Genomic DNA, 24,049 nt, shown 5'->3' with positions numbered 1-24,049 from the left:
ACCGGATGGCAGGCAGGCTCAAGGTCAGGTCAGGCAGAGGTCAGTAATCCAGAGTAGTGGGGCAAAGGTACCGGATGGCAGGCAGGCTCAAGGTCAGGTCAGGCAGAGGTCAGTAATCCAGAGTAGTGGGGCAAAGGTACAGAAAGGCAGGCAGGCTCAGGGTCAGAGCGGGCAGAAAAGGTCAAAACAGGAACAGAAACTGCAACCCCCTGCCCCGAGGTCGAACCTTCAGGAAACGCCTCACCACGTAAGCCGGTTGGCAGTCGATGAGACGGGGAAGAGGGGTGAACCTGGAAACAGGAGACAAAGGGCTGTGAGACATGGGTTTAACTCTGGACACATGAAAGGTAGGATGTATAACCAATACCACGGGAACCTGCGGAGACTAAATGACTGGAACGAATTGCAAAAACCACTGAAGTTGGAGACTTATAGTTGAAGTCGGAAGTTTACATACACTTAGGTTGGAGTCATTAAAACTCGTTTTTTCAACCACTCCACAAATTTCTTGTTAACAAGCTATAGTTTTGGCAAGTCGGTTAGGACATCTACTTTGTGCATGACACAAGTCATTTTTCCAACAATTGTTTACAGACAGACTATTTCACTTATAATTCACTGTATCACAATTCCAGTGGGTCAGAAGTTTACATACACAAAGTTGACTGTGCCTTTAAACAGTTTGGAAAATTCCAAAATGATATCATGGCTTTAGAAGCTTCTGATAGACTAATTGACATAATTTGAGTCAATTGGAGGTGTACCTGTGGATGTATTTCAAGACCTACCTTCAAACTCAGTGCCTCTTTGCTTGACATCATAGGAAAATCAAAAGAAATCAACCAAGACCTCAGAAAAAGAATTGTAGACCTCCACAAGTCTGGTTCATCCTTGGGAGCAATTTCCAAATGCCTGAAGGTACCACGTTCATCTGTAGAAACAGTAGTACACAAGTATAAACGCCATGTGAACATACCTCTCAGAAAGAAGACACGTTCTGTCTCCAAGAGATGAATGTACTTTGCTGCAAAAAGTGCAAATCAATCCCAGAACAACAGCAAAGGACCTTGTGAAGAAGCTGGAGGAAACAGGTACAAAAGTATCTATATCCACAGTAAAACGAGTCCTATATCAACATAACCTGAAAGGCCGCTCAGCAAGGAAGAAGCCACTGCTCCAAAACCGCCATAAAAAAACCCAGACTACGGTTTGCAACTGCACATGGGGACAAAGATCGTAGTTTTTGGAGAAATGTCCTCTGGTCTGATGAAACAAAAATAGAACTGTTTGGCCATAATGACCATCGTCATTGCTCCCGCAATGTGTCCAATGCTAGGTCGTGCCGTTCGGCCACGGTCTGGAACCCTTCCATCAGACCGCGAAGCAACTCCTCGTGCCTACCAATGGTGGCTCCTTGGGTGGAGATGGCATTGCGGTGCTGGTCCAAGTCTGCTGGGTCAGTCATGGGCCAGTTTGTACTATCACATTTCAGATAAGACCCACATGTAGACTGTGTCAAAGTAACAATGTTTATTACAGCAACACCGGCAGGCAAACGACAGGTCAAGGCAGGCAGGGGTCGATAATCCAGAGTAGTGGGGAAAAGGTACAGGACGGCAGGCAAGCTCAGGGTCAGGGCGGGCAGAAAAGGTCAAAACAGGAACAATAAAGAGACAGGAACAGAGGGAAACCGCTGGTAGGCTTGACAAAACAAAACGAACTGGCAACAGACAAACAGAGAACACAGGTATAAATACACAGGGGATCATGGGGAAGATGGGCAAAACCTGGAGGGGGGTGGAGACAATCACAAAGACAGGTGAAACAGATCAGGGTGTGACACTTTGCACAGGCTCGATATACACTCACTGGATTCTAACCATTGACTCGGTACCGGTAAACCCTGAATGTAGTCTCAATATTACTATTTTATTGTGTTACTATTTTTCCTGTAGTTTATTTAGCAATTTTTTCTTACTAACTTTAAAAAAAAAACTCTGCATTGATGGTTAAGGGCTCGTAAGGAAGCATTTCACAGTAAGATCTACACCTGTTATATTCGATTCATGTGACAAATACAATTTGATTTGAAAGGGTGCACTAACCATTCTCATTGGAACAGTGGATACAGACTGTCACGACAGTGACGGATGGTGGCGCCCCTCCTCGGCCGGGCGGAGCTCGGCGGTCGTCGTCGCCGGCCTACTAGCTACCATCGATCCCTTTTTGTTTCACTTTCGTTTGGTTAGGTCTAGGTAGGCACACACCTGTTTTGGGTTAGTCATTAGTAAGGGGGGGGTTATTTAGGTTAGCGTAGGATGTATGTGGTTGTACGTGATTGTGTTGCTTGTCCGGGTTTTGTGTGTTCGTAAGAACGTGTATTTAGTTTTTCCTTCTGCCAGTGGTTTCTTTTATTTTGTGTACACCACCGCAGAATCGTTCAGGGCTGCGCCCCTATACCTTGTCGACCACGTACAGTGCTTCAAATAAAGAAGGGTGGTCACGAACTCTCTCTGTCTCCTGCGCCTGACTCTACCTCTCCTGTTGTTCCTCGAGCCAGCCCGTGACAGAAATCACGTACCGTAACTAAATGGAGTCAGCAGGAGCTTCAGCGCCAGCCATGTCCATGGAGGAAACCGTCGACCAACACTCCACCCTGCTCCACCGGCTGGGGAACGCCATGGATCAGGTGTTGGCGCGCCTGGAGAGCTGGGACCGACGCGCTCTCGGCCCCTGAACTCGGCAGGCCAACAGCCTGCGCCCCCACCAGCACCCACAGCACCCAGTACCAGTGGGGTGAAACTCGCTCCCCCAGGGAGTACGATGGAACGGCCGCTGGGTGTAAGGGGCTTCTTGCTCCAGTTGGAGTTATACCTGGCGACCGTTCGTCCCTCTCCCTCGGGGGAGGAGAGCGTCAGCGTCCTCGTCTCCTGCCTCACGGGTAAGGCCCTGGAATGGGCAAACGCCGTGTGGGACAGTCCGGACTCAGCCAGGGACAACTACCCAGAGTTCACCCGCCGCTTTCGGGCAGTATTCGATCATCCCCGGAGGGGAGAGCGGCGGGTGAGCGGCTGTTTCACCTGAGGCAGGAGACGAGGAGCGCGCAGGACTTCGCTCTCGAGTTCCGGACCCTGGCCGCGGGAGCAGGGGTGGAATGAGAGGGCCCTTATAGATCACTACCGTTGTAGTTTGAGGGAGGACGTCCGCCGGGAATTAGCCTGTCGGGACACGACCCACACACTGGACCAACTGGTGGATCTGTCCATCCGACTGGACAATCTGCTGGCCGCCCGCGGACGTCCGACCCGGGCCCTGCTCATTCCACCCTCCAGTCCTCCTGCTCCCACGCCTATGGAGATAGGGGGGGCAGCAGCCAGGAAGACTGGAGGGGAGGTCGCTCCTGCACCTCATGTGGTCGCAGAGGGCACACTGTGGACCGGTGCTGGGGAGACTCCCCTAGGAGTCCAGAGGGCAGGCAGAGCGCTCCTTTGACACCTCAGGTGAGTCAGCACCAGCCTCACCCAGAGCCCCCTGTCCGTCACATGTATGTGTCAGTGTCCTTTCCTTGTTTCTCCCCTCACTCCCGGTTTAAGGCGCTAGTCGATTCAGGCGCAGCAGGGAGTTTTATGGACCGTGGGGTCGCGGCTAAGTTAGGGATTCCCCTGGTCCAGTTGGACCAACCCTTCCCCGTGCACGCCCTAGACAGTCGACCACTAGGGTCAGGGCTGGTCAGGGAGGTCACTGTGCCTCTGGTCATGGTAATGCGGGGGGGTCATGAGGAATGGATTAGTCTTTTCCTCATCGATTCCCCAGCATTTCCAGTGGTTCTAGGGATTCCCTGGCTAGCCACTCACAACCCTAAGATTTCGTGGGGACAGAGGGCTCTTAAGGGGTGGTCAAATGAGTGCTCGGGCAGGTGCATAGGAGTTTCCATCGGTGCGACTACGGTGGAGAGTCCAGACCAAGTATCCACCGTGCACATTCCCTCAGAGTATGCCGATTTGGCTATCGCCTTCAGTAAAACGAAGGCGACCCAATTACCACCTCATCGACGAGGAGACTGTGCGATAAACCTCCAGGTGGGCGCTGCCCTTCCTCGTAGTCACGTTTATCCCCTGTCTCAGGAGGAAACAGCGGCTATGGAGACATACGTCACTGAGTCCTTGAGGCAGGGATACATTCGGCCATCTCACTCACCCGTCTCCTCGAGCTTCTTTTTCGTGAAGAAGAAGGAGGGAGGTCTGCGCCCGTGCATTGACTATAGAGGTCTAAATGCCATCACAGTGGGTTTCAGTTACCCACTACCTCTCATCGCCTCGGCGATGGAGTCATTTCACGGGCGCGCTTCTTCACGAAATTGGATCTCAGGAGCGCATATAATCTGGTGCGTATCCGAGGAGGGGACGAGTGGAAAACGGCATTTAGTACCACATCTGGCCATTATGAGTACCTCGTCATGCCGTATGGGTTAAAGAATGCTCCCGCAGTCTTTCAATCCTTTGTGGATGAGATTCTACGGGACCTGCTCGGTCAGGGTGTAGTGGTGTACATCGATGACATTCTGGTCTACTCCACTACACGCGCCGAGCATGTGTCTCTGGTGCGTAAAGTGCTTGGGCGACTGGTGGAGCATGACCTATACGTCAAGGCTGAGAAATGTGAGTTTTCCAAACCAGCCGTCTCTTTCTTGGGGTATCGCATTTCCTCATCAGGGGTAGTGATGGAATGTGACCGCGTTTCAGCCGTGCGTAATTGGCCGACTCCCACCACGGTGAAGGAGGTGCAGCGGTTTTTGGGATTTGCCAATTACTACCGGAGGTTTATCCGGGGCTTTGGTCAGGTGGCGGCTCCCATTACCTCACTGTTGAAGGGGGGCCCGGTGCGGTTGCAGTGGTCCGCGGAGGCGGACAGGGCCTTTAGTCGTCTGAAGGTTTTGTTCACCGACGCTCCGGTGCTGGCGCACCGGACCCCTCTTTGCCCTTCATAGTGGAGGTGGACGCGTCCGAGGCTGGGGTAGGAGCCGTGCTGTCCCAGCGCTCGGGCGCCCCCAAAGCTCCGCCCCTGCGCCTTCTTCTCTAGGAAGTTGAGTCCGGCGGAGCGTAACTATGATGTGGGGGACAGGGAGCTGTTGGCTGTGGTCAGAGCCCTGAAGGTGTGGAGACATTGGCTTGAGGGGGCACGTCACCCTTTTCTCATCTGGACTGACCACCGCAATCTGGAGTACATCCGGGCGGCGAGGAGACTGAACCCGCGTCAAGCCAGGTGGGCGATGTTCTTTACGAGATTTCGGTTTAACATCTCGTATATCCCAGGTTCCCGGAACACTAAGGCCGACGCACTGTCTCGTCTCCATGACGCCGAGAACGGTCCACCGATCCCACTCCCATACTTCCAGCCTCCTGCCTGGTGGCACCGGTGGTCTGGGAGGTGGACACGGACATCGAGCGGGCGTTACGGACGGAGCCTACTCCTCCGCAGTGTCCAGTGGGTCGTAAGTACGTTCCGCTCGATGTTCGCGATCGGCTGATTCGGTGGGCTCACACGCTTCCCTCCTCGGGTCACCCAGGGGTTGAGCGGACAGTGCGTGGTCTTAGTGGGAGATACTGGTGGCCCACCTTGGTGAGGGACGTGAGGCACTATGTCTCCTCCTGTTCGGTGTGCGCTCAGAGTAAGGCTCCCAGGCACCTGCCTAGAGGGAAATTACAACCCCTCCCGGTTCCACAACGACCATGGTCCCACCTGGCGGTGGATTTCTTGACCGATCTCCCGCCGTCTCAGGGCAACACTACGATCCTGGTCGTTGTGGACCGGTTTTCTAAGTCCTGCCGTCTGCTTCCGTTACCCGGTCTTCCTACGGCCCTGCAGACCGCAGAAGCCTTATTCACCCACGTCTTCCGGCACTACGGGGTGCCCGAGGATATCGTCTCAGATCGAGGCCCCCAGTTCACGTCCAGAGTGTGGCGGGCGTTTATGGAGCGACTGGGGGTTTCGGTCAGTCTGACCTCGGGGTTTCACCCCGAAAGTAATGGGCAGGTGGAAAGGGTAAACCAGGAGGTGGGCAGGTTCCTGCGGTCCTACTGCCAGGACCGGCCAGGGGAGTGGGCAAGGTTCGTGCCATGGGCCGAAATGGCTCAGAACTCTTTGCGCCACTCCTCCACCAACATATCACCATTCCAATGTGTGTTGGGTTATCAGCCGGTCCTGGGGCCATGGCATCAGAGCCAGACGGAGGCCCCTGCGGTGGAGGAATGGGTTCAGCGCTCAAGGGAGACCTGGAACGCTGTGCAGGAATCCCTGGAACGAACCAGGGTACGACAAAAAGCGAGCGCTGACCGGCACCGCAGCGAGGCCCCGGTGTTCACCCCAGGGGAGAGAGTCTGGCTCTCGACCCGGAACCTGCCCCTCCGCCTGCCCTGCCGGAAGCTGGGTCCGCGGTTTGTGGGGGCCATTTAAAGTCCTGAGGAGAATAAACGAGGTGTGTTACAGATTACAACTTCCTTCTTATTATCGCATTAACCCCTCGTTTCATGTGTCTCTCCTCAGGCCGGTGGTAGCTGGTCCGCTGCAGGAAAATGAGGTACGGAGGTCCCTCCACCCCCCTGGACATCGGGGGCCCCCGGCGTACACAGTCCGGTCCATCTTGGACTCCAGACGCCGGGCGAGGGGCCTGCAGTACCTCGTGGACTGGGAGGGGTACGGCCCGGAGGAGAGGTGCTGGGTACCGGTGGAGGACATACTGGACCCAGCGCTCATCCGGGAGTTCCACAGCCTCCATCCGGATCGCCCTGCGCCTCGCCCTCCGGGGCGTCCTCGAGGCCGGCGTCGGTGCGCTGCGGGAGCCGCGCGTCAGGGGGGGAAGTACTGTCACGACAGTGACGGATGGTGGCGCCCCTCCTCGGCCGGGCGGAGCTCGGCGGTCGTCGTCGCCGGCCTACTAGCTACCATCGATCCCTTTTTGTTTCACTTTCGTTTGGTTAGGTCTAGGTAGGCACACACCTGTTTTGGGTTAGTCATTAGTAAGGGGGGGTTATTTAGGTTAGCGTAGGATGTATGTGGTTGTACGTGATTGTGTTGCTTGTCCGGGTTTTGTGTGTTCGTAAGAACGTGTATTTAGTTTTTCCTTCTGCCAGTGGTTTCTTTTATTTTGTGTACACCACCGCAGAATCGTTCAGGGCTGCGCCCCTATACCTTGTCGACCATGTACAGTGCTTCAAATAAAGAAGGGTGGTCACGAACTCTCTCTGTCTCCTGCGCCTGACTCTACCTCTCCTGTTGTTCCTCGAGCCAGCCCGTGACACAGACATCATTGTACTCCTTGCTGGGCTGTTCTTCCATTTTAACAAGGATTATCCAACCCTAAAGCTATGGGTTACTTTTGGTATGGGTAAAAACTACCAGGAGATTTGTATCAACACCATCTATGAGAAGCTTGGAATGCACAACCGCTTCCACGCATTCACAGGTTGTGGTACAACCTCACAGTTACATGGAAAGAGCAAAAAGACAGCTTGGGTTGCATGGAAGTCATTTCCAGAGGTGACTGATGCCTTCATTTCCATGGCAGCTGAACTATTTCAAACACTTGATCTGGATTAATACACTTTCACATTGGTTGGGCGATATACCTGTGTTGTCTATAACAAGTTAACCAGCCTAGATTGTGTCAATGATCTGAGGAAAGATATCTTCTCCAAGAGGTCATTCTCAATGGAGACCATCCCCCCAACAGAGGCTGTGCTGCTGCAATATTCAAACCGAGCAGTGTACCAAACAAGCATTTGGTCAACAAGTCTGAAAACCATCCAATTGGCACCTTCACCAGAACGATTTGGATGGGCAAAAAAAAACAGTTGATTCCTGGACAACTTTGTGGACACTCTTACCAAAGGCTGACAAAGTTTGCAGAGAACTCTTGAGCTGTGGCTGCAAAAGTGAGCCCCACTGTTCTTGGAAGTGTTGATGACAGAATTCTAGATTACCATGCACTGCATTATGCTGGCATATGTGAACCAGGGCCCTACGTTTTTATTTTCATCACTAATCAGAATTTAAGGAATACATTTGATGTATTATTACCAGGGGTTGGAACCAAAATTATTTTCCAATAATAATTATTTTCCAATTCTGTACAGAACCATTATTATGTTCTACTGACCAGCAAAATAAAGTTCTGAACCGGTTAGAACCAAATAAAAGTTATAGTTTATATCATTCCTTTCTGTTCCTTTTTAAAGCTCTGAAATCGACTTTTGTTTTTACATTTAGTTCGACATTAAATAACTTCACCAATCAGTGCGGACAGAGCGGCTTGCTGTGGAGCGGGTAAACGATTTAATCTGTATAGGAAAGTCATTAAGAGCTAATTGTATTTTGCCAGGACATAATGGTTTAATCATAATGAAAGACAAACACACACTGTGCTGCCACTAACAGTTTAGGGCATGAGACGCAACTGAAATTTTGTGGGTGAGGAGAGAGCAAGAGAGGATAGAGGAAGCTTGCCTTGAAGAACTGTTATGACATGCATTATATGAATTATGTCCACATAATTATACCTACAGAGGAGCAGCTTCTATGGAGGAACAATGAATGTCTTTGAACTTCCGAGTTGGTTTAACACTGGAGCAGAGCAACAGTTCGCCAGCTAGCTTGTTTGCTAACAAGCTTGTGTGTGCAAAGCAGCACTACAATTAAAAACACGTCTTACCTTTTTGTAGTTAATAAATCCAATGGGAAATGTGACAACTATAGTATCCTTAACTAGTATGGAAAAAGTTGATCCATTCTTTTAAACATGTCTCCCTGATTTCTGAATCGTGCTTGTAATGTTGTCAGTAGGCTACAGTAACCTATGCTTTAGAGGGGAGGAGCAGGTAGCCTACAGCCTACACACACACATGCTGGCAGGCAGACAGACACTGGAATAAGTTTCTGAGTGACAGAGTAAATGCCTTGCATAGGTGCTTTGGTTTGCCTGGAACTTAAAATAATGTTATTAACTAGTTCCCATGCTTTTAAAATAATGGTTATGATTCTGGAATAGTATAGATCACTTGAGTTTCCGGTTTGGGTTCTGTCCTCAAATAATTTCATAATTTTCGAGTTTTCTGTTCTGTTCCCTGAACCGGTTACAACCGTTAATTATTACTTGTTTTAATGTTTTTGTTTTTATTTCACTTAATACCTGTTTTAAATATGACTATGGATCCGTTACCATCTCCATTGGTGGCCATTTTGAATTCCACTTCCTGGATGATTTTGAAATGAGCATCCCTTCTAGGATGTTTTCATACCACCTGAGGAATGTTTATACCACATTGCATGCTTTTATTTGTTGCATGATTGCATTTTGATTAATGTTACAGTGCTATTTGGGTTGTTAATTGAAATCGTCATGAACTTTCTTGATCATTTGTAATTATTTTTACTAATTTGTTTTACATTTTAATTATTTATGTACTTGTTTGACCTTTTACCTCATTGTTAGGAGCTAGTAACATAAGTATTGTGCTGCACCCGCTATAACATCTGCTAAACTGTGTACGCGACCAATTAACTTTGATTTGATGGTGAAATACCAGCTGTTATGGCAGCCATTTTGATTTTTCGCGATAACTCGCTTCCTGGTTAAGTTTGAAATGGGCACCCCTTCTAGGATGTTTTCATATCACCTGCGGAATGTTTGTACCAAATGTAATGCTTGTAATGTTTTTTTTTCTTTGGTAAAGCCCATTAGGCTCAATTCATTATCTTTGGTATTATCCAACCCATTATCTATTGGGACATTTTTTGGCATAAATTTGCCCCCAAAACTTTTTGGACTCCCCACCATTAAACATGTAGTCTACAGGCTACTGAAGCCTTACTTACTCTTACTGACAGTTGTGGATGCTTCACGTGATGTATTGTTATCTCTACCTTATTGCCCTTTGTGCTGTTGTCTGTGCCCAGCAATGTTTGTACCATGTTTTGTGCTGCTACAATGTTGTGTACCGCCATGTTGTGTGGTCATGCCTTGATGCCATGCTATGTTGTTGTCTTAGGTCTCCCTTTATGTAGTATTGTGATGTCTCTCTTGTCGTGATGTGTGTTTTGTCCTATATTTTCTTTTTCTTTTCTTTTTTTAATGCCAGCCCCCGTCCCCTCTGGAGGCCTTTCGCCTTTTGGAAGGCCGTCATTATAAATAAGAATTTGTTCTTAACTGACTTGCCTCATTAAATAAAGGTAACATTTTTTTAAATAAAAGCCATCAGTACCTCCACCAAGGAGGAACATGGGCGCTTTCAGAAGGGTGCAACGTTCTGAAAGCGTAGCAGGTATAATGACCCTGGAGGGGATGGCTGCCGTTTTATGGCTCCTAACCAACTGTGCTATTTCTTTCGCGCTGTTTGTAACTCGTTTTGTACATAATGTTACTGCTACCGTCTCGTATTACCGAAAAGAGCTTCTGGACATCAGAACAGTGATTACTCACCTCGAACTGGACCAAGATTTTTTATTTAATGAGTCCGACGCAAAGGATATACTGCTTTGTCGAGACAAGGCCCAAATCCCCGCCATCCGTGTGAAGAAAAGACAGAGAAAAAGGAGGAGGAGGGCTGGGTGCCTTGTAAGAATTCGCAGACGAGTAGGTAAACCACCACTAGCCTCTGTATTATTGGCCTAAGTGCAAACATTGGAAAACAAACTGGATGATCTATGATTAAGACTATCCTACCAATGGGACATTAAAAACTGTAATGTCTTATGTTTCACCGAGATGTGGCTAAACGACGACACGGATAATATAGAGTTGGCTGGCTTCTCCGTGCATCGGCAGGACAGGGCAGCTACGTCTGGTAAGACATAGCTGCCCTCAATAACTGCTGGTGCACGATGTCTAATATTAAAGAAGTCACAGGTATTGCTCGCCTGAGGTAGAATACCTGAGGTAGAATTATGATAAGCTGTAGACCACACCATCTACCAAGAGAGTTTTCATCTATATTTTTCGTAGCCATCGATTTACCACCACAAACCGATGGTGGCACTAAGACCGCACTCAAAGAGCTGTATAAGGCACCACCTAGTGGCCGGGGACTTTAATGCAGGCAAACTTAAATCCATTTTACCCAATTTCTACCAGCATGTCACATGTGCAACCGGAGGGAAAAAAAACTCTAGACCACCTTTACTCCACACACAGAGGCGCATACAAAGCTCTCCCTCACCCTCCATTTGGCAAATCTGACCATAATTCTATCTTCCTGATTCCTGTTTACAAGCAAAAACTAAAGCAGGAAGTACCAGTGACTCACTCAATACGGAAGTGGTCAGATGACGCAGATGTTATGCTACAGGGCTGTTTGCTAGCACAGACTGGACAATGTTCCGGGATTCATCCAATGGCATTGAGGAGTATACCACCTCAGTCACCGCCCCCAGGTGGTATGGGTAGGCAACAACACATCTGCCATGCTGATCCTCAACACTGGGGTCCCCAGTCCCCTCCTGATCTCCCTGTTCACCCACGATTGCGTGGCCAAGCATGACTCCAACACCATCATTAAATTTGCTGACGACACAACAGTGGGCGGCCTGATCACCGACAATGATGAAACAGCCTATAGGGAGGAGGTCAGAGACAACAACCTCTTCCACAATGTGAGCAAGACAAAGGAGCTGATCGTGGACTATAGGAAAAGGAGGGCCGAACAATGTCAGTTAAGAACAAATTCTTATTTACAATGCCGGCATACCAAAAGGCAAAAGGCCTCCTGCGGGGACGGGGGCTGGGATTAAAAATAAAAAATGTAATATAGGACAAAACACACATCACGACAAGAGAGACAACACAACACTACATAAAGAGAGACCTAAGACAACAACATAGCGAGGCAGCAACACATAACACAGCATGGTAGCAACACAACATAACAACATGGTAGCAACACAACATGGCGGCAGCACATGGTAGCAGAAAAAACTGGGTACAAACATTATTGGGCACAGACAACAGCACAAAGGGCAAGAAGGTAGAGACAACAATACATCACGCAAAGGACCCACAAATGTCAGTAAGAGTGTCCATGATTGAGTCTTTGAATGAAGAGATTGAGATAAAACTGTCCCGTTTGAGTGTTTGTTGCAGCTCGTTCCAGTCGCTAGCTGCAGCAAACTGAAAAGAAGAGCGACCAAGGGATGTGTGTGCTTTGGGGACCTTTAACAGAATATGACTGGCAGAATGGGTGTTGTATGTGGAGGATGAGGGCTGCAGTAGATATCTCAGATAGGGAGAGTGAGGCCTAAGAGGATTTTATAAATAAGCATCAACCAGTCGGTCTTGCTACAGGTATACCGAGTTGACCAGTTTACAGAGGAGTATAGAGTGTAGTGATTTGTCCTACCTGTATAAAAGACACCTGGGAGCCAGAAATCTATCTGATTGAGAGGGGGTCAAATACTTATTTCCCTTATTAAAATGCAAATAAATGTATAACATTTTTGACATACGTTTTTCTGGATTTTTTTGTTGTTATTCTGTCTCTCACTGTTCAAATAAACCTACCATTAAAATTATAGACTGATCATTTCTTTGTCAGTGGGCAAACGTACAAAATCAGCAGGGGATCAAATACTTTTTTCCCTCACGGTAAGGAGCATTGGTGGCAAATCTGATGGCCGAATGGTAAAGAACATCTAGCCGCTCGAGAGCACCCTTACCTGCCGATCTATAAATTACGTCTCCATAATCTAGCATGGGTAGGATGGTCATCTGAATCAGGGTTAGTTTGGCAGCTGGGGTGAAAGAGGAGCGATTACGATAAAGGAAACCAAGTCTAGATTTAACTTTAGCCTGCAGCTTGGTATGTGCTGACAGAAGGACGGTGTACTGTCTAGCCATAGTCCCAAGTACTTGTATGAGGTGACTCCCTCAAGCTCTAAACCTTCAGAGGTAGGAATCACACCTGTGGGGAGAAGGGCATTCTTCTTAGTAAACCACATGATACATGTTTTGGAGGTGTTCAGAACAAGGTTACGGGCAGAGAAAGCTTGTTGGACACTAAGAAAGCTTTGTTGTAGAGCATTTTACACAAAATCTGGCGAGGGGCCAGCTGAGTATAAGACTGTATCATCTGCATATAAACGGATGAGAGAGCATCCTACTGCCTGAGCTATGTTGTTGATGTAAATTGAGAAGAGCGTGGGGCCTAGGTTCAAGCCTTAGGGTATCCATTGGTGACAGGCAGTGGCTGAGACAGCAGATTTTCTGACTTTATACACTGCACTCTTTGTGAGAGGTAGTTAGCAAACCAGGCCAAAGACCCCTCAGAGACACCAATACTCCTTAGCCAGCTCACAAGAATGGAATGGTCTCCCATATCAAAAGCTTTGGCCAAGTCAATAAAAATAGCAGCACAATTTTGCTTAGAATCAAGGGCAATGGTGACATCATTGAGGACCTTTAAGGTTGCAGTGACACATCCATAACCTGAGCGGAAACCAGATTAGTATTCTCTCAGGTAGGCATAGACATCAAGAAAGCCAGTCTGTTGATTATTGACAAGTTTTTCCAACACTCTTGATAAACAGGGCAAAAAAGAAATAGGCCTATAACAGATAGGATCAGCTTGATCTCCCCCTTTAAATAAAGGACGAAATGTGGCTGCCTTCCAAGCAATGGGAATCTCCCCAGAAAGGAGAGACAGGTTAAAAAGTTTGGAGCTTGGTGATGATAGGGGCAACAACCTTAAAGAAGAAAGGGACTAAACCATCTGACCAATATGTTTTTTTGCGGTCAAGTTTAAAGAGTTCCTTTAGCACCTCGGACTCAGTGACTGCCTGCAGGGAGAAATTTTGTAGCTGGGCAGGGGAAAAAGAGGGAGAAGCATCGGGGATAGTCGCATTAGAAGGGGTGGGAGATGATGAAATGTTGGACAGGCAAGGAGGCATGGCTGAGTCAAATAGGAATCGTGACTTAATGAAGTGTTCATTAAAGAGCTCAGCCATGTGCTTCTTGTCAGTAACAACCACATCATCAACATTAAGGGACATGGGAAGCTGTGAGGAGGTGGGTTTATTCTCCAGGTCTTTAACCATTTTACAGAACTTCTTGGGGTTAGACCCACAGAGAGAGAACTGCGCCTTAAAGTAACTCTTTGGCCTTCCGGATAGCCTGAGTGCATTTATTTATAATTTGTCTGAATGAGAGCCAGTCAGCCTGAGTATGCATGTGCCGAGCCTTTTGCCAAATGCAATTCTTGAGGTGTAGTAACTCCGCAAGATCACGGTCGAACCAGGGGCTGAACCTGTTGTTAATTCTCATTTTCTTTATGGGGGCGTGTTTGTTATCAATACCACTGAAAATATTAAAAAAGAAGGTCTTCGACACTTGGAAGACACTTGATTCTATACCATTTTACAGAGGCCAGGTCATGAAGGAAGGCTTTTTAGCAAGCGTCTATGACAAATCAGGACAGGTCGTTTCACTGAGCAGCCATTACGAACACAGGCTGTAAAACAGTGATCACTAAGGTCATTACAGAAAACACCAGACTGATACCTATCAGGATTATTTGTGAGGATAACAAAGAGGAGAGTAGCATTTTCTGGGTGTTTGGAGTCATACCTTGTGGGATTGGTAATAATCTGAGAAAGATTTAGGGAGTCCTATTGCTTTAGGACTTGGTCAGGTGGTTTAAGCATGTCCCAGTTTAGGTCACCTAGCTGGACAAATTCAGGCTTAGTGTAAGGGGCCTGGAGAGAGCTTAGGGCAGGTAGGGTACAGGCCGGTGCTGATGGAGGACGATAGCACCCAGCAACAGTCAACAAAGAGTTATTTGAAAGTTTAATGCTTAAAACCAGCAAATCAAATTCTTTGGAGACAGACTTGGTGGAGACAACCGAGCACTGAAGGTGATCCTTGGTAAAGATTGTCACTCCCCCACCTTTAGAAGATCTGTCTTGCCGAAAAAGGTTATAACCAGAAAGGTTAACATCAGTATTCAAAACACTCTTCCTTAACCACGTCTCAGTAATGACCAACACGTCTGGATTGGAGCTGTGTACCCACACTTTCATGAGATCCATTTTAGGTAATAAGCTTATAGTGTTAATGTGCAGAAAATATAGCCTCGTTATTGTCATGTCATTTTATTTTATTTTTCTATTTTTTTACTTTAGTTTATTTTGTATATATTTTCTTAACTCTATTTCTCGAACTGCATTGTTGGTTAAGGGCTTATAGTAAGTAAGCATTTCATGGTAAGGTCTACACCTGTTGTATTCGGCATAAGTGAGAAATACAATTTTATTTGAGATAGAAATGACTTGAAACCCTGCAAAAGATTCTCTGAAAGCATGTCTGACTGTTTGCACGCAAGCAAAGAGCATCTATATTGTTATTTTTTTATTGAACCTTTATTTAACTAGGCAAATCAGTTAAGAACAAATTATTATTTACAATGACGGCCTACCCCGGCCAAACCCTAACAACGCTGGGGCAATTGTGTGCTGCCCTATGGGACTCCCAATCACTTTCGGTTGTGATACACCTTGGAATCGAACCAGTGTCTGTTGTGATGCCTCTAGCACTGAGATGCACTCGGGAGCCCCCCGAGCTCAAATCAATGGGCTTTATTGGCATGGGAAACATATGTTTACATTGTCAAAGAAATTGAAATAGATAATAAACAAAAGTGAAATAAACAATTACAAATGAAGAGTTAACATCATACAAAACTTTCAAAATATCTAGTATACCGACTTCGCCTCTCACTCTCTGACCCAGTTGAACGCAGCCCTCCATATGCCGAACGCATGCGCAGAAAGATGACGTCGATATCTGTCATACTGGTAGTTGATTCCTCAATAGTTGAAAACAAGAGGGAAATTCAGGGAATCAGTCCGTGCTGCTTAACTCAAAGTAAGTTGACTCACTTTGACTTTCATTTAGTCATTGCCTCAACATAATTTATATTGGTGTCCTCGTCTGTCACGTATGAGGAAAAATGGACTTGCTTTGGATCCTTGCAAGACTTGTCTTGTTGTCTACTGCTAGTTATCGTGCATGCTAGCTGTGAAGCAGCTGGCTATCTCACCGACCAACGTTAGCTAGTGAACAGTCAGAAACGTTTCGTATGGTCAGAATATGGATACCTTTCTAGCTACTTCATATGTAAACTGGAAAATGTAGCTAATCAGATTGAGGCATAATGTAGCGTCATATCTACTAGCAATTGTTTTAGCAAGTTACTATACCTAACTATTTTAGCCAAGTAGCTCTGGTCCATCGCACAACAACAGCAAGTTGTCTTTGTTTCTCCCCGATTTTGATTAGTGACTATCTTCAGTATACTATCGTAACCTCAACAAAGTAAAAATGTTGTGCGCAGGATGTCATTTCTCAAAAAAAAAAGCATTTTAGTTCTCCACGCGCATGCGTTGCATCCGACGCATGCGCGGGGACCAGAGTAAAGAGCTAGCAAGTAAGCGGTAAACTGAAGCCAGCAAGCCTTGCTACTGTCTTTAGCTAGCGAGCTAGTTTGACAGTTCATTTATGAACGTGTTAGCTAGGCCGAATTTAAGTTAGCTAGCTAGTCCAAAACATTTCAACTTCATGTTTTTATTGTCACATGCACAAGTACAGTGAAACGCTCAACCCAACAGTACAGTAATCAATATCTAAATAGTATAACTAATATTTAATAAAGAAACACAAGAACATAGAGGAAGCTATATACAGGGTCAGTGCCAATACCAAATTTACAATGAGCAGGGATACTGGTGTAGTTTGAGGTAGATGTACATATAGGCAGGGGATTAGAAGAAAGTGACTGGTAGCAGGATGAATAATAATAGTAAACAGCATAAGTGGTGCGTGGGTGTGTGCCAGGGATTTGCTCCCGAGTGGCGCAGTGGTCTAAGTCACTGCATCTCAGTGCTAGAGGCGTTTCTACAGACCCTGGTTCGATTCCACGGTGTATCACAACTGGCCGTGATTGGGAGTCACATAGGGCGGCGCACAATTAGCCCAGCATCGTCCGTGTTAGGGTTTGGCGGGGATATGTCGTCATTGTAAATAAGAATTTGTTCTTAACTGACTTGCCTAGTTGAATAAAGATAAAAAAATGAGCCAAGATGACTTTCTGTTTAAATGTAATGGAATAAGTTCCCAGTGAACTTACAAAGTCACGGAAGCAGCTAAATTACTATGTAGCGCTACACTGTGGGCCCCAAAGCAGGCATAATGACCATTTAAGGGAACTGTAATTCCACTGTGTAATTGGTCCCCATTGGGTGGCTGTATGGTGGTACAGAGACAAACGAGTAATGATTAAGAATATTAAATAGCAGACTAGTTCTAGTGATCAAGACGGCACGTAGACAAAATAATTTAATCAAGTTAAAAATTGTTGAGCGCTATTGTTAATCATAAATCACTGTAATTATACGGTCCTAACAGCTGTGGTTTTCCATCCTGAATTATAAGTTATTTTATTCACCTTTAGTTTTTCTTTGTAAATATATTGCTTAAAAGGGTAAGTCAAGATCAAACCCTGTAGAGCTGTGGTGACTGGCCCTGTTCCTGGAGACCTACAGGGTGTGCAGGTTTTTGTTCCTGGCCAGCACGAACACACACTCTTAATTCATTAACACCTTGGTTAGGCTACTAGAATCAGCTGTTGTAGTGCTAGGCTGGGACAAAAGCCTGCTACTAGTATCAAGGCTGGAGGGACTGTGTAGGACAAGTTTACAGCAAGAAGGTTGAATAGCTTAATGTTTGAAATTGAGCAAATGTGATTTGGAAGAAGAAAAAAACTACTCCAGAATCTACAGTAACACTCGTGCAAAATATTGGAGCTGTTCGCCATCATCAGCACTGCGCTTAGATGTAGTGAGATTTGCATCATCACTCTGTTACCAGTGCTGTGTTCACAACCTCAAGTGTTTTCTTAATTCTGCTCCTGCATTTGTTTTTAGCCTTTTGTAATCACTTCAATTAGGTTCGATTTAGTGATACTGGTCCCAGAGTAGAGATGACACAGAAAGGGACAACAAATATCAAGGACCTATAGGGAGGCAACCGACGAGGCCTTTGTTTCCCCCCCTCTATTAGGGATGGGTATGGAATATGTTTTTCCAGGTGAGACTGAGTGCAACAGAAATAGAGCATGATAATGATAGAATGCATTTTATAGGTCTTAACATGCTTTTATATTGTAATTCACTGTATCCACCATCAGAACATAGACTAACTTTTAATTCTCCTTAACCCATACACTCAAAGCTTGCTAATTTCTTGAAGTGTTTTGAAGCACAGGGTAGATGGTTGTGCTGGAAATGATTACAAATGTCCCACTTGAATGGTGCAGGTCTTGCTGACTATGTTGGCATCAGCCTCCTCTGGCGTTATGGTACGTCACTGAAATCGGTGCAGGACACTGATTACGCAAATAATACTAAAAAGAAAGCCTATTTTATAGGCCTTTCTCCTAAAGGTAGGCCTACCCCACAGCAGCAGGGGTTTTCAAACCTCTCCTCGGGCTCCCCCAGACATTCCATGTATTTGAACTATTTTACTGCTATTAGGGCTGTGACGGTCATTGAATTTTGGATGACGGTTATTGGTCAGCCAAATGATCGCGGTCACCGTAATAACTATTCGAATAGCACAACAAATAATAATATCTATATGTTTTTTTTAAGACTCACATTTTCTCCGCTCCTGAACGCATGAGCTGCTGCTGCTGCAGGGAAGTGTGTTTTGCATAGGCAACGGAAGACTCGTTTGCTACAACATCTTGCTTGTTTCAGCAATGTGCAACAAAGTTTCATCATGTTGTAGAGTCCATGGTACAGTAGAAACGGACTCAACCGCATGAATGCCCGGCCATCCCGTCTTCAGTCAGCTGTTCTTTCCACAAAAAAAACTAAAATGAATAACAAATTGTTTAAACAGTTATTTTCTTTTCTTGATGTCTTCATCCATAACTGTTGGCTACAGGGTTATACAGTAATTCATGGATCACATTAATGTTCAGAAAACTGAATTTTCAAAACTCAGACCATAAATAAATCTGCGTTTTCAAACCATTTTACCTGCGTTTCTTTTGAAAGTCGAGTGTTTATTTTTTTCTTCATTGGTGATCAGGGACGTGCAACTATAGTTTTCCTTCACAGAAAATACATTAGTGCAACACATTTGTCAGAAAATAGCTTTGTTTTCATCAGATGAGAACAGAGGTGCAACGCTATTTGGCAAGTAGCCACACAAGTAAATGACAAAGCAAGGTATTTTTTGCAAACATGATGCACGGCCATCATATTTCTAATGTTTATCATAGAAAGAATGTAGCCAGCTACGTTCCCTACTGTTTTTCTTGAAGTTAATCTTGCATTTTACCAGAGAAAAGTAGCTACACATCAGAGTGCTGTTTGCTGATAGAATGCCTAGTTCGTGAATTTTCATCCAAGTAGAGAAGTGCAACTGAAGCACAAAATTAGTCTGATGCCGAGCAGAAATTACAACAAGAAGCATTTTAGGTCTGCGTTTACAAACTGCAGAAAGACATTTCTTATGCTTTTTATTAGGGGACCCCTGGTAATTGTGCCAGCCCTAACTGCTAAGCACACTTTCATTTAACTTGTCAATTAATTATCAAGCTCTTCAGGTGAATCTGGTGAGCTAGTCTGGGGGTCCCCAAGGAGAGGTTTGAAAACCACTTCCCTATACTATGAGGTGAAGGTGTCTGTGGGGCTTATCATGTTCATTCAGTAATAAACAGGGTTTAAATTAGGCAGAGCCAAAGTAGCCCAAGTTAATTTTAGCTGAAGTGTTGCAAGGCTACATTTTAAATCATAGGCTTATTAGCACACGAATAACTTCTATCACCAAGGGCTTTTAAGGTAGTGCCATATTTGTTAAAGGTAGGACATTTATGTTTAAATTGGCTCTAATTTTAACACATTTCTTTAAAAAATCCCTGTTTACTTTAATCTGCCCTATCATTTAGGCTAATAGATTAGTTTTGCTAAATTGCCCGGTGCCATTATTTTAGGATCTCGCCTTTCGGTGGCAGCTAGAATGAAAGCATACATCTTTGAGAGTTATGGTTCAGGTACAGGAGAATGTAATGAATTATCACTGTGAAGAGGCCCCGTATGGAATTAATAAGCCTCATGTATTTTCCTGTCCCTTTCTTTGTAAAAAAAACAAACAAATGCTTCCTTTTGTTTAAATCTCCCCGCGTCACTGGGCAATTAATTCACCACGTGTATTCTACCCTACGATGCGCACCAGAGGCTGTAATTTCGTGCTGGAGTGCCCAGTGTAATAGTGTGAGAATATTTATAAGCCTCAATGCCAGTGAGGTTAGCCTGTGAAAGTTTGTCCAGTGCTCCTCCCTCCCTTTTTTGAGGTAAAAACTGCATGCTATGCATCACAAAGTGCTGTGCAAGACCCTGGTATTATCTGTCAGGGCATAGGTGTGCATTCATTCACTTGAACTCAAATAGTGAACACACGGTGTCAGGACACGGGCAGTAAGCCGTGGTTGACCCTCCCTATCTCCCACAGTGATCAGCTGACCCAAGCCTTACCATCATTGCTCGCAGTTCTGGTCTTTGGCCAGTATTGGGCCCAGCTGAGATAGTGTATGTGGGTGAAAGCGAGGGCCCCTAACTAGAGGTCGACCGATTATGATTTTTCAACGCCGATACCGATTATTGGAGGGCCAAAAAAGCCGATACCGGTTAATCATGCGATTGTTTTGTTTTTTTCTTTTATTTTTTTAAATAGTATTTGTAATAATGACAATTACAACAATACTGAATGAACACTTATTTTAACTTAATATAATACATCAATAAAATCAATTTAGCCTCAAATAAATAATGAAACATGTTTAAATAATGCAAAAACAAAGTGTTGGAGAAGAACGTAAAAGTGCAATACGTGCCATGTAAGAAAGCTAACGTTTAAGTTCCTTGCTCAGAACATGAGAACATGAAAGCTGGTGGTTCCTTTTAACATGAGTCTTCAATATTCCCAGGTAAGAAGTTTTAGGTTGTAGTTATTATAGGAATTATAGGACTATTTCTCTCTATACGATTTGTATTTCATATACTTTTTGACTATTGGATGTTCTTATAGGCACTTTAGTATTGCCAGTGTAACAGTATAGCTTCCGTCCCTCTCCTCGCTCCTACCTGGGCTCGAACCAGGAACACATCGACAACAGCCACCCTCGAAGCAGCGTTACCCATGCAGAGCAAGGGGAACAACTACTCCAAGTCTCAGAGCGAGTGACGTTTGAAATGCTATTAGCGCACCCCCCGCTAACTAGCTAGCCATTTCACATCGGTTACACCAGCCTAATCTTGGGAGTTGATAGGCTTGAAGTCATAAACGGCGCAAAGCTTGAAGCACAGCGAAGAGCTGCTGGCAAAACGCACGAAAGTGCTGTTTGAATGAATGCTTACGAGCCTGCTGCTGCCTACCACCGCTCAGTCAGACTGCTCTATCAAATCATAGACTTAATTATAATATAATAAACACACAAATACCAGCCTTTGGTCATTAATATGGTTGAATCCGGAAACTATCATCTCGAAAACAAAACGTTTTTTTCCTTTCAGTGAAATACGGAACCATTCCGTATTTTATCTAACGGGTGGCATCCCTAAGTCTAAATATTCCTGTTACATTGCACAACTTTCAATGTTATGTCATAATTAAGTAAAATTCAGGCAAATTAGTTCGCAACGAGCCAGGCGGCCCAAACTGTTGCATATACCCTGACTGCGTGCAATGAACGCAAAATGACACAATTTCACCTGGTTAATATTGCCTGCTAACCTGGATTTCTTTTAGCTAAATATGCAGGTTTAAAAATATATACTTCTGTGTATTGATTTTAAGAAAGGCATTGATGTTTATGGTTAGGTACAGTCGTACAACGATTGCTTTTTTCGCAAATGCGCTTTTGTTAAATCATCCCCCGTTTGGCCAAGTCGGCTGTCTTTGTTAGGAAGAAATAGTCTTCACAGTTCGCAACGAGCCAGGCGGCCCAAACTGCTGCATATACCCTGACTCTGTTGCAAGAGAAGTGGCACATTTTCCCTAGTTAAAAGAAATTCATGTTAGCAGGCAATATTAACTAAATGTGCAGGTTTAAAAATATATACTTGTGTATTGATTTTAAGAAAGGCATTGATGTTTATGGTTGGAGCAACATGTACCTAAGCGATTATATGCAACGCAGGACAGGCTAAATAAACTAGTAATATCATCAACCATGTGTAGTTAACTAGTGATTATGATTGATTGATTGATTGATAGCTAGCAACTTACCTTGGCTTCTTACTGCATTCGCGTAACAGGCAGGCTCCTCGTGGAGTGCAATGTAAAGCAGGTAGATAGAGCGTTGGACTAGTTAACCGTAAGGTTGCAAGATTGAATCCCGGAGCTGACAAGGTAAAAATCTGTCGTTCTGTCCCTGAACAAGGCAGTTAACCCACCGTTCCTAGGCCATCATTGAAAATAAGAATGTGTTCTTAACTGACTTGCGGGACACAGCCAGTGAAATATCAGGGCGGCAAATTTAAAACAACAAAATATCATAATTCAAATTTCTCAAACATACAACTATTTTACACCATTTTAAAGATACACCTCTCCTTAATCCAACCACATTGTCCAATTTCAAAAAGGCTTTACGGCGAAAGCATAACGTTAGATTATGTTGGGACAGTGCCAACACAAGAAAAACCACACAGCCATTTTCCAAGCAGGAGAGGGGTCACAAAAACCAGAAATACAGCTAAAATTAAGCACTAACCTTTGACGATCTTCATCAGATGACACTCCTAGGACTCAATGTTACACAATACATGTATGTTTTGTTCGATAAAGTTCATATTTATATCCAAAAAACCCCATTTTACATTGGCGCGTGATGTTCAGAAAATATTTTGCTTCCAAAACTGCCGGTGGATCAGCACAACAATTTACAAAAATACTCATCATAAACATTGATAAAATATTAAACTGTTATTCAAAGAATTATAGATAAACATCTCCTTAATGCAACCGCTGTGACAGATTTCAAAAAAGCTTCATGGGGAAAGCACACTTTGCAATAATCTGAGTACGGCGCTCAGAAAAATACATCAGGCAATACAGATACCCGCCATTTTGGAGTCATCTAAAATCATAAATAGCATTATAAATATTCACTTACCTTTGATGATCGTCATCAGAAGGCACTTCCAGGAATCCCAGGTCCACAATAAATGTTGTTTTGTTCGATAAAGTCCATAATTTATGTCCAAATACCTCCTTTTTGTTTGCTCGTTCAGTAAGCTACTCCAAATGCAGGAAGTGCGGAGAAAATGTCACGACGAAAAGTCAAAAAAAGTTATATTTATGTTCGTAGAAACATGTCAAACGTTGTATAGCATCAATCTTTAAGGCCTTTTTAACATACAACTTCAATAATATTCCAACCGGACGATTCCAATGTCTTGAAAAACGTTATGGAACACAGCTACCTCATCACGTGGAAGCGCGCCAATGAACTCATGTCATTTTCTGAGTCACCAACTTCCTGGCCTTCTTATTCGCTCTCTGTTCACTGCAAAACCCTGAAACAAGGTTCTAAAGACTGTTGACATCTAGTGGAAGCCTTAGGAAGTGCAAAATGAACCCTAACTCACTGTGTGTGTTTTAGGCAATGACTTGAAAAGACTACAAGCATCAGATTTCCCACTTCCTGGTTGGATTTTTCTCAGGTTTTTGCCTGCCATATGAGTTCTGTTACACTCACAGACATCATTCAAACAGTTTTAGAAACTTCAGAGTGTTTTCTATCCATATCTACTAATAATATGCAAATATTTGACTCTGGGCCCGAGTATTAGGCAGTTTACTCTGGGCACGCTTTTCATCCGAAATCGAAAATACTGCCCCCTATACCTTAAAAAGTTAACTAGGGAAAATGTGTCACTTCTCTTGCAAACAGAGTCAGGGTATATGCAGCAGTTTAGGCCGCCTGGCTCGTTGCGAACT

General features: G+C 45.0%; 1 protein-coding gene across 9 annotated transcripts in view; it reads left to right on the top strand.

Annotated features, from left to right (window-relative positions):
• Positions 1-15,802: 15,802 nt before the first annotated feature.
• pot1 (protection of telomeres 1 homolog) overlaps positions 15,803-24,049 on the top strand; it is a 48,041-nt gene continuing 39,794 nt past the window's right edge. For 6 of the 9 annotated variants that reach the window (XM_014169996.2, XM_014169995.2, XM_045705995.1 and 3 more), the window contains exon 1: positions 15,810-15,904. In XM_014169996.2, coding sequence (XP_014025471.2) covers positions 15,811-15,904 — 94 coding nt within the window. In that variant the 5' untranslated portion in view covers position 15,810. Of the gene's footprint in view, positions 15,905-24,049 lie in introns of all 9 variants that reach the window. The other 3 variants (XM_045705994.1, XM_014170000.2, XM_045705992.1) reach the window with 1 other exon arrangement.

The sequence above is a fragment of the Salmo salar genome, chromosome ssa23 (assembly GCF_905237065.1).
Source record: "Salmo salar chromosome ssa23, Ssal_v3.1, whole genome shotgun sequence".
Classification (NCBI taxonomy): Eukaryota; Metazoa; Chordata; class Actinopteri; order Salmoniformes; family Salmonidae; genus Salmo; species Salmo salar.
This window is presented reverse-complemented; position numbering and strand designations above follow the sequence as displayed.